Source organism: Antrostomus carolinensis, unplaced genomic scaffold (assembly GCF_000700745.2).
Source record: "Antrostomus carolinensis isolate BGI_N321 unplaced genomic scaffold, ASM70074v2 scaffold41894, whole genome shotgun sequence".
Classification (NCBI taxonomy): domain Eukaryota; kingdom Metazoa; phylum Chordata; class Aves; order Caprimulgiformes; family Caprimulgidae; genus Antrostomus; species Antrostomus carolinensis.
The window spans coordinates 1-11,013 of NW_010309489.1; the positions used below are offsets into that span (position 1 = coordinate 1).

The following is an 11,013-nucleotide window of genomic DNA, read 5'->3' on the forward strand; positions in this document are numbered from 1 at the left end:
AGCTCTGGCCCAGCTCACACCAGGACATGAGTAATGGGTGTTCCAACAGCCTCCTCTTTACCAGCCCCAAATGTATCCTGCTGCCCTCAGAGGCATCCGATACCAGGTGACCATCTTTGTGTTCTGAGGCTGGATATGAAGAAATAAGGTTCCCCATTCTTGCATCTCTCAGTGCATGAATATAAGCAGCTCTCAGTCTGGAGCTGGCATTTCTCGTGGCACCACGGAGGTGTCTGGCAGGGAAGGATCAGTGCGCTCATTACCGCCTGTTATTTAAGCACAAGCCTGAATGCCCAGCTGGGCACCATGCGATGGAGACGCCGGATCCTTCCCCACCCACCCTGGGGACCTGGTGGCTGTCAGACTGCGGGCACCATCTCGGGGTGCGTGGGCTGCCCCTGCTCTTCCCAGCCTCCCGGAGGAGGTGTTTACAAATTCTCGACTAAACTGTGCTCGCAGTGTCAGGGTTTCCCTCAGTCTCGCACAAGAGCCTGGCTGTAAAACAAGATGCCTGTTCCAGGTTTGCCCACAGCAGCAGCCATGGACATCTCACTGGGCTGCACTGTTGCTGACAGCTCTGGCTGACCTGGGAGGATGCTCAGGCATCTCCAGCTTCAGTGCAGGTCCAAGGCCCTCCACACCAGATATCCCCATACTTACTCTGCACAGAGAATGGTTAATCTGCTGTCTGAATTTCCTACTTTTCACGTGAACCCCTCTTTTGGAGCACAACTTTGTGAAAGAGGGTCCCCACCTGCCCTGCAGGCATCTCTGATGTGCACATCTCTGATGTGCCTGGAGCCTGCGAGTGTTTGCTTTAGGTTTCCACCAAGCGATTGCATTCCCTCAGGAAATGTCAAAACCCATCAATTAATATTTCTCCAGCTCAGGCAGCAGATGTTACGCAGATGAGGCGAAAGAACTGGACGTGCCCAGGGCTCTTCGGCTTTCCCAGCTGGTTGCGACATCCCACTGCTCCATCTTCTCAGTGGTCAGACCCCAGATGGATGTAGGCTGTGCTGGGTGCTGGGGACCAGTAAGCAATGAGTAGAGCATAAGCAGTGGGATGCAGAGGGCATATGGAGTAGCTGCTGGCCTTGAACTGGTGGGGTAAATGGTTGTGCCTGTGCCCTGGGCATGGTTGTGCCCGTGCTGCCCAGTCTGCTGGGGCTGTTTTCTCAAGCAAGTTTGTTTAATTGCCTCTGGAGGTGGCAAATGAATCTGCTGTAATTCATGTGTGCTACAGCCTGAGAAGCAGCAGCTGGGGAGCTGCTGTGTCTAAGCTAAGGAGGCAGAAGAGGGCTGAGATGGGGTTGCTGCAACTTGCCTGAGAACCCCACTGAGAACCTGGTCCAGGAGACATGTCCCTGCTTTGTGCCAGTCTTGCCCTTCAGTCATGCCCGTTGTAACAGCATCCCTCTGTTCCCACCCTGCAGGTGATCAAGTACACGCTGGACCCCGTCTGGAAGCCGTTCACTGTGCCTTTGGTGTCACTGTGTGATGGAGATGTAGAGAAGCTGATAAAGGTAATGGGGGGCCCTTTGGCTTGTATCGTGGTAGTTGGCACCTGGGATCGACCATTAAATATCTATGGGTTGTTTATAAAAAAAAAAACAACAAACCACATTGAACCAGAACCACCCTCCAAAACAAAAACAAACCCCACCCTTTGGGATCTCCAACAGGAGAGGTTGGGAACTTCAGCAGGTCTCCTCACAGGAGATAGTCACTGTGTCTGAGGCTGCTTTGTGCTCCTTCTGCCCTAGGTGATGTGTTACGACTACGACAGTGATGGGGGACATGACTTCATTGGGGAGTTACAGACTTCAGTGGCCAGGATGTGTGAAGCCCAAGATTCCTTTCCGGTAAGTGCCAACGTACTGCCAGGGAAGAACGACGAAGGGGCTCCTTGGGGCTGGTGGTGAATTTTGGTACTTGCACTGAGACCCTCAACCTGTACCGAGAAGAAGCCAAGTCCAACCTCCTTTCTCCTCCCACCTGCACCTTGTGTGACCCACACCACTGTTGTAGCTAAAGCATCTGAGCCAGAGAGAGGACTGAGGCAGTCTTGGCTGAAGATGGAGCTCTGCTGAGATGTTTGAAGCAGCACTCATGTTTTGGGGGGTGCTCTGTGATTTGGAGGTCAGATGGGGAGGTGTGACATGCTGCTGAGGCTGCATCTGCAGCAGGGGCAGCCTAGTCCCCAAGAGTGCCAGTTTTGTGGCCAAAGGTGTCCCCTTCTTCTCCCCAAAGTGCTGGCCAAAAGCCTTGGCAGATGCCACCTAACCGAAAGCATGTTGTGAAAACTCCTGGATAAGCAGAATTTTTCACTGCTGTCATCACTAGGCTTACAAAACCAAGAGGAGGTCTTGGCAGAGACGCAGGGGTGTTTAAGACATGATGTGTGGTACAATGGGAGAAGTTTCCTGGCTGAGGAGACCAAGGCACAAAGGCATGAAGTGTCCTGTCCAGGACTGCACAAGCTGCTGGTGCCAGAGACAGACCTTGAGCCTTTTTTCCCATTGGATTCACAACCTACCAGCTTAGCAATAAAATCTTATTTTCTCTCCATGGGACCCTGAGAGATCTGGTTAGAAGAGACTAAAACTCACCTTGCTGCGTGGCTGTGCCGCTGTGTCCCTGTGCACAGCGTGGGTCCAGCCGGGGACGGGCTCTCTCTGCCCCTTTCCCTTGCCTGGCTTGTCACGAAAGGGTGGGCACCTCCCTTCTTCGGTAAAGCTGTTCCTCAGCTGATGCCACTCTCTGAGCGGAGCTGCCGTGGGCTCCAGGTGGAGGAAGGTGGCTCCAAAAGCAAGTGGCTGCTGGTTGCCACCACTGTGGGTGGCAACCACCCTTCTCCCCGGGGCAGCTCCTCGTGACCTGTGTCCTCCTTCCGTGTGGCCACACTGATGAGGGTAAATACAGGAACAGAGATGCTCTTGCTGTAGACCAGGGACCACGTGCTGGCATGCTTGCAGGTTGGGAGCAGCACTGTCCAGTCACAGTGTGGCCGAGATGGGGGGAAAGGCTCATTGCCATCTCCAGGGCTGGTCTGAGCCCGTCCAGAGCCACCACCAGATGGTATGAGCAGGTGTAGGGCCATCAGTGGATGGTCTGTGCAGGTTGGGGACCATCACTGAGCTGGTCTGAACAGGTCTGGTGCCATCACTGGGCTGGTCTGAGCAGGTCCAGGGCAACCACCAGGCTGGTCTGAGCAGGTCTAAGGCCATCATGGAGTGGTCTGAGCAGAATGCTGAGGGAGGGGGCACAGATTGGCCACCACCATCCCACATGGGGCCCATGTGGAAGCTACCTGCTAGCAGGTCTGGGCTGGACCGTCTGCCTGGGTTTATTCAGAGTTTGGGGATTTTGTCACTAGATCTAACAGGGATTTTAGTATTTCAAACCTTCCCATTTTTCTGCAGCTGGAAGAATGGACATGACTTTCTCTCCATGCTCCCCCTGCCCAGTCTTGCCCTCTCCTCCAGACCAACCCTCATGAAAACTTTCTTCTTTGAGAAGAGTTTTTATTCCCTTTTAGATTAGGAGAAAAAAAAAAATATTGCAGCAATTTTCAAGATTCAAGAGGCATTCTCTCTTCTCAGAGCTTTTGAGGAAAGGTGGTGACCTGCCCAGATTACTGATGTGTTTGACCCATTCCATCCTGTTTGTCCCTGTCCCATCCCATAGACCACCATAGCCTTGCTGGGGCATCTCAAGTGTTGAAGGCCAGGTTGGATGAGGCTTTGAGCAGCCTGGTCTAGTGGAAGGTGTCCCTGCTGATGGCAGGGGGGTTGGAACTGGATGAGCTTTGAGGTCCCTTCCAACCCAAACCAGTCTGTGATTCTAAGGTCTTGGCTGCCACACATCAGGTCCTGTGCACAGTGAAAGCCCCTGGAAAGGAAAAGCAGCCCCTTCCCAAGCAGGTCCTGTGCCTCCATTTCCATCATTCAATTCTAGTAGCTCACTGTGATTAATTTATGTCTCTTCAGCACCTTGAAACGCGTGGAGGGAGGGTGCCCACAGGATGTGGCCTCTGGTGGCATCTGCAGCCGCCCGGCACAGCCCAGCACCACTCTCACACCGGTGTTGGTCTCGTGTGTTACAGCTCGAGCTAGAGTGCATTAACCCCAAGAAACAGAAGAAGAAAAAGAATTACAAGAACTCTGGGATCATCATTGTCAAGTCCTGCAAAGTGAGTATGATGCTGGGATGTTTTCTTCTGCTCCTGGCTGACCTCAGGTCTTCCCAAGCTCCCCCCAACCCTTCTGCTTCCAGCGCCCTTGCGTTCCCAGGTGCAGGTCCTGGGGAACACGAATAAAAGTGTGATTTCCTTTCTGCTTGGGTTTCTCTCCACTTGGAGCATCTGATGTACTGAGTTGCTGGTGTCACTGCATGCCCAGGTGGCCACAGACCCAGGAGGAGGTGTTCAACATGGACAGCATCTGCATGAAGCCCAAGCTGTGGATGCTTACCAACTGCTTGGTTTCTCCTTAGGGGCAAGGGTTGGGTGCAGGTGGGAGAGGTCCTTCTGAGCTGAGGTGTTGGTGAAGTCCTCCCTTTGTATGGCAGCAGCACAGCGGGGAAAGCACCAACGCAGCTCTTCCCACACTGGATCTGCAGGTGGTGGCAAGGCTGGTTTGGCCATGGGGGATCTTCCATTCAGTTCACCATGATGGACACTTCCAACTCTTAAGGATCCCTGTCCAGGCCTCCCACTCCAGCTTTGGACCAATATGCAGCCCTACTTGGCCCCATGTGACTCATGAAGTGACAAAACGCTGCCATGGGAGATCCTTCCATTGCTTTGCCAGGTGGCTGAAGGTCCCCAAAGGCCCAAACTCACAGTGACCGCAGCTTGGGCATGTTCCGTGGGGTTTTTTTCTGTTGTGCCGTGGTGAAGATTGCTGAAACAGGTTTTTTCTGGTTTTTATTTCAGATAACCAGAGATTTCTCCTTCCTGGACTACATCCTGGGAGGCTGCCAGCTGATGTTTACCGTAAGGACTTCTGCTCCTCTTTTCCCAGTAATAGTTACACGTCTGTAATGGTCAGAACTGGGGAGGGAGGTTCTGTGTGAGATTTGGCACCAGCTTGGGTGGCTTTTCGTGGCAATGAGGAACTGCCCTATTTTGTTGTTAAACCACGTGGTTTGGGGGTTTTTGGAAGTCGTTACTGTGATGCTCAGGTGCATCCAGTACCACAGAGGGAGCTGGCTGAAGGTCAGACTCACACGAAGACCTTCTGACCCTTCACAAAATGTTTCTGACTTCTCTCCCCATCACAGGGTTTAACCACCCTCCAGTTTTTTATGGAAGCTCTCCTTATTTTGAAGCCAGATGAGAGGCTTTTGGCTATTAATGAGATAGTTTTCTGCATTTTTACTCGTATTTCCATCTTCTTTCAAGCCAGACCATGGCTTGTCAGGAGTCCTCGTTGAGGACATTACAACCCCGAGTGAAACTGCCGGAATGCAGAAGTGGGGTTTTCAATTTCTGCAAACTTTTCTGGTGCAGGATGCAGAGAGCTGTGGGCACTGGCAGTATTTCAGTTTGTATTTTGTTGTTTTTGTCTGAAAACATGATGGGGGGAGAGTAGGAGGAGGAGGAAGAGTTGCCATAGGAACAGGAGCGATTGGGAGAGCTTTTTGTGTGCTGAGGTCCTCGTGCTGGAGAGTGAATAGAGGAGAAAAATCATTAAGTTTGTCGGTAGCATGGAGCTCTTGTGTGATTTAGGCTTGAACGCAGAAATCTTACCCCCCATCTGGTGGTTATTGGGTTTCTCCCCTTCTCCCCTTCTCAAGGCATCTTTGGTCCAAAATCCTGGGTGGGTTTGCAATGGGTGCAACACTGCAGAAACACCTGAGCCAGGAGGAGGACACTGCCACCTGCACTCCTGTGATTTGGAAAGGCTGCTGGTGTCCTCCCTGCCAAGGGAGACGGTGGGGAGAGAAGGGCTGAAGCCACAGAGAAGAGGGACATTGTGCCTGGCTGCTTGCCTCATGCTGGAGGCAGACCAGCTCCATCCCTCCAAAATCTGTTGCCCAAGCGCTGCTCTTGGTGGCATTGCTTGCATGAGCGAGGCACGTGTCTGTCTGACTCTACTGAGCCCCGTCCCCGTGCCTCAGTTTCCCTCTTGCTGACCATGCCCTTGATGGCTCAGCAGGAGCTGGACACACAGCTGTTGGGTGTTACAGCAGAGAACTGCAGGTTGGTAAGGCTGTAAGGTTGTTTGATGAAGAAGTTGGGTTTTGATAGAACCATAGGATGGATTGGGTTGGAAGGGACCTGTGAAGATCATCAATCCAACCCACGTGCTGTGGGCAAGGATATCTTCCACTAGATCAGGTTCCTCAAAGCCTCAGTCCAACCTGACCTTGAACACTTCCAATGATGGGGCATTCGCAACTTCTCTGGACAATCTCATTGTCTCACCACCCTCATTTTACAACATTTCTCCCTTATCTCCAATCTAAACCTGTCCTCTTCCAGTTTCAAATCATGTCCCCTTGTCCTGTCAAGCCTGTTTTACCAGTCGCCCTGGCACAGGGTGATGGCACATCCTGGCCTGTGACCTCTTCTTGCCTCTGTCAGGCCAAGGTCCCTTCTGAACCACATTGCACTTCATCCTCTCCCGTTACGGATACAGAGCAAAATCCCTCGCAAATCCCTTGAGCTCAATTTAGCTGGCAGAGTTATTTTGGGGTTTGCCTATTTGCTAAGCAAACACGGCGAGCGCAGCCACGCCGCCTGCTCGCCTCTTCCCAACTCTTCCTTCCCAGTCATTTCCAATCAGGTGGCTCAGCGTCTCGCCTCTTCTGACCAGATTTGACTGAGACAGGCATTTCTACAAATGGCTTTAAATAGCAAGCCTAATTGAGGAGGAAGAAAAATGAGTGCCTTGCTGACAAAGTCCCCTGAGAGCTCAGCATATATTGGTCCCTGGGGAAGCCCGATGAAGAGCAGCTGCAGGGAAAGATCTGCTCAGGGTTTTGACTCTTTGGTCAAAGACCTTGAGATCCAAATGCTTAGGCAGCCCTGGCTGCTTTGGTGTTCATGGGGCTACTCAGTTCCTAAGCTTGGAGTCCAGGGAGAGTTCTGGGCTGGAGACAGTGGTGGTTTGCTCCAGGAGCAGACACCTTACGTGATGCTCACTGGTGGAAAATGTAGGCATAACAGTGGATGGCTTTGCCTAACCTAGTATTTAATCATCTCTTTTTAGGGAATGTAAAGAGCTCGAGTTTGTTAAAGTTTTTCAAAAGTTTGAGGTTTGGGTCTTACAGGACTCCAAGGCAATGGAGGTTCAGTGGCCAGGTTTGCAGTGGTGTCTGCTAATGGAGGATGGATCTGTGCTTCTCTCTTGTCCCCCAGGTTGGGATTGACTTCACAGCCTCCAACGGGAACCCGCGAGACCCCTCCTCTTTGCACTACATCAACCCCATGGGGACAAACGAATACTTGTCGGCGATCTGGGCTGTCGGCCAGATCATCCAGGACTATGACTCGTAAGCACCGTGCTCTTCTGCATCCACCTCTGTTTTGCAGCTGTTTCCCCGGCTTCTCAAGGGGCTGCTGGGATGCACGTGCCTTGATTTCCCATCTGCAAAGCCAGGGCTAAATAATACCTTGCTTTTGAAAAGCTCCTCACTAGAAAATTGCCATCTACGTTGGGATGCAGGAGGAGGAGAGGGCAAGGACAGGGTTTTTCCTCTCTCCTCATTGCCGCTGTTGGGAGGGAGAGTGCATTAGCAGAGGTGGAACATCCTCTCCGGGGGGCAACTGGAGAGCAGCCGCTTGGTGCTTTCTCAGTGCAAAGGCAGATGCCCTCCGCTTGCTGGTGTTTGCTGCACCACCAGGCTTCTTGGTTCCTCAGTCACCCTGAGGTGCGCAACACAGAAAAATATCATCTTAGACATCAACAGAGAAAACAAACCAGATATCTGTTGGTCTCGTCATGCTGGCTTTTGTGACCAAAATGGATAGTTTTGGGTTGTTTTTTTTTTTAATCTCCAGTGTTACACGTCTGCAAGAGGCTCAAGTGTTTGGGCAAGAGGATGCTCCTCATTCCTGTGGGTGACAAAGTGAGGCTAGACTCTCTTTTCTCTAAAGATCAAAAGCCAAAGGGGAACATCCATTCTCTCTCTGTTCAGCTCTCCTGATTTTTAAGGGCACTGTGTTGTTTTGGGAGAAGGGGAAGCTGGCACCTTTTTTAGCTGGAGCTTTCACCGTAGCTGGGCACTGGGCAGCTGGTCGCGTGGGGAGGCTGTAGCAGGAGCCATGCAAACCTGCTTCAGGTGTGTAAATACATCCATACGGTTTTCTTCTCTTTTAGAGACAAGATGTTTCCTGCTCTGGGATTCGGCGCCCAGCTTCCACCGGACTGGAAGGTGAAGTGTTGTGGCCATCTGCACGTTTGAGATGGGTTTCTTCTGATATTGCCTGGGCAGGAGTGGAGCTGCTGGGGGTTCCCAGCTGGCTCGGTCGAGGAAAAGCTGTCAGGCAGAGGGGGAATGGGTGGATGTGGGATTTCAGCTGGTGGAGAGTGAGATGTGGCAGTGTGGGTGGGTGGTGAGGCAGGGATGGGGCACAGGCAGCCCGTTCCTCCCTTCTAAGCTGGCATGAAAGCTCCCTGGCATTAATGGGCAGAGCCAGGCATTGATTCATTTCCCTGGCAGGAGGCAGGAACAGTTCTGGGCAAGGGAAATGAATGATCAATGTGTCAGACGGCAGCAATGTCTGGAAGGGCGCTGGGAGCTGGGTCTGTGATGTTGCACGGGCAGAACCTGCAAGGACTGGAGCAGAGGGGCTTTCCCAAAAGCCACCTGCATCTTTTGTTGGGATTAGGTGCCGAAGGGGTTGAAGGCACCTTGGTCCTGCAAGGGTGGGAGCTGGAGCACCCTGGTCATCAGGTGGGCAGGGGTTGGGGCTGCTCCTGCAGCCCACGCTGCCTGATGGGGAGCATCTTCTCACAGCTGAGAAGATGTGCCAGGACACCACCATCTCTCGTTACTGGCCGGGTCTTTTGGCTGCTGTTTGCTCACACCTTTAATGTGCATTTTCTTTCTGCTCACTGGTTTTGAGAAGTTCTCAGCTTCAGCCTGGGGGTGAATCTCAGTGAGCCTTCTGTGTTCTTTGGGAGGGGAACTTTGCTCTGGGCTGAGTGCAGCAGGGCACGTAAGTCATGAGTGGCCATGAATTGGGCTGGGAAGCTCATTGCTGCCAACCTTCGCGACTGGGGATGTCCTGCCCGCCTCAGATTTGCTCTTTTCTCCACTCTTCTGGCAGCCAAAATTCATGTGACTCAAATGGGAGCTCTTGCTGTTCACCAGCCACAGGAGGAGATCCCTCCGTGTGCACTTTGGAGATGATTCATTCTCCTTGGCCAGCAAATATCTCTGGTTTGTCACTTCACCACTGTCAGTGGGAAAATCTTGGTAGGCAGCTTCCAAGGACTAACAACCGACTGCCACCAGGAATTTATTGCTTGGGGAGAGGGATGGGAATGGAAAATGCAGTGGGGACGGAAAGGATATGGTGGCTCAGGCTGCTGGGAGAACGGGTGAGTCGTTACAGCGAGCGTCCCTCAGCGCCCGGGGGAAAGGCATCGCCCAGAATTATGTCTAAGCCCACATAAAGCCCAGTGGAGAGCAGCTCTCCCTCCCCAGGTGTTTGGCCCGTGCCAAAAGGTCACCAGCCTGGAGTGACCCATCGGTTGTCTCACATTAGCAGTGAGGTATCACCTGTGCATCGCCCCGCACAGCTCCAGCCTGGGGCTTCATCCCTCCCTGGCTCACCTGGCCACGGGGGCTGCGCACCCCCAGCTCAAGTCACTTGATTAAGGGTTTTTTTGTCCGTCGAGGCTCATTGCATAGTTTCAAAGCCAAAGCATTGATTCTGTGATGAGAGAAGATCTCATCAGAGTCTAGAACTTCCTCCGAAGGGGAAGAGGAGGGGAGACACTGATCGCTTCTCTCTGGCAAACTCTGGCCACCAACGAATGCCAGGAGCAGAGGGAATGGTAGGAAGATGTGGCAGGGGAGGGTGAGGTTGGCCATGAGGAAAAGGTTCTTGGGGCAGAGGGTGGTGGAGCACTGGAACAGGCTCCCCAGGGAGGTGCTCATGGCACCAAGCCTGACAAGATTCCAGCAGCATTTGGCCAAGGCCCTCAGGTACATGGTCCTATGCTGGGACAGGAGTTTGGACTCGATGATCCTTGTGGGTCCCTCCCAACGCACAATATCCTACAATTCTATGATTCATTGAAACCTGTGCCTTGTGTTACAGTGAGCAGGCAGTGGGGAGCCGCGCGGCCGGTGATGCTCCCAGGGGGACATGGCGAAGGGCAGCTGTTGTAGCCCCAGACTGGAGTGAAAATGGGGAAGATTGTTAAGAGATCAGAGCCGTATAAATGGCACTTTGTGCTCCTGTTGCCATGGCTCCCCCAACGCTTCCCCGGCGCCCGTCGGAGCGAGATGTTTTGCACACAAAAGTCTCGTTGGAAATGTCAAGGAACATCTTGCCGTGTAACAGCTCTGTACAGAGCCCCGAGCAGTTTCCTAGCAGGGAACAGGAGAGGGAAGCAGATGGGCTGCAGTTTCTGGGGGATGAGCAAAGGAAGGCGGCAGAGGAGAGGGGGATGCTCAACATCGGAGCCCCACCAGGTGACCCGCGTTTGGGAAATAATCACAAAATCATGGACTGGTTTGGGTGAGAAGGGAGCTGTCAAACTCATCCAGTCCAACCCCCCTGCAGTGAGCAGGGACAGCTTCAACCAGATCAGGTTGCTCACCCTGGCCTGGAATGTTTCCAGGGACGGGGCTTCTCCCACCTCTCTGGGCAACCTGGGCCAGGGTTTCACCACCCTCACCATAAAAAAATTATTCTTTATATCTAGTCAGATGGGGTTGGCCAAAGGAAATGTCTTTGTGCCTGCAGAGCTCAGCCAAAGGTGGTGGCTTCACCAATGTGCCACCCTGCAAAACTTTCCCTCCATTTGCCTTTTTTTTCATATGTCG

The 11,013-nt window shown here is 52.8% G+C and overlaps 1 protein-coding gene across 1 annotated transcript in view; it reads left to right on the plus strand.

Annotated features, from left to right (window-relative positions):
* The first annotated feature begins 1,440 nt into the window (after positions 1-1,440).
* Positions 1,441-11,013, plus strand: part of CPNE2 (copine 2) — a 20,576-nt gene continuing 11,003 nt past the window's right edge. Inside the window, exons 1-6 of the mRNA XM_029084529.1 lie at positions 1,441-1,526; positions 1,767-1,865; positions 4,109-4,195; positions 4,940-4,999; positions 7,370-7,503; positions 8,331-8,385. Coding sequence (XP_028940362.1) covers positions 1,770-1,865; positions 4,109-4,195; positions 4,940-4,999; positions 7,370-7,503; positions 8,331-8,385 — 432 coding nt within the window. The 5' untranslated portion in view covers positions 1,441-1,526; positions 1,767-1,769. The remainder of the gene's footprint in view (positions 1,527-1,766; positions 1,866-4,108; positions 4,196-4,939; positions 5,000-7,369; positions 7,504-8,330; positions 8,386-11,013) is intronic.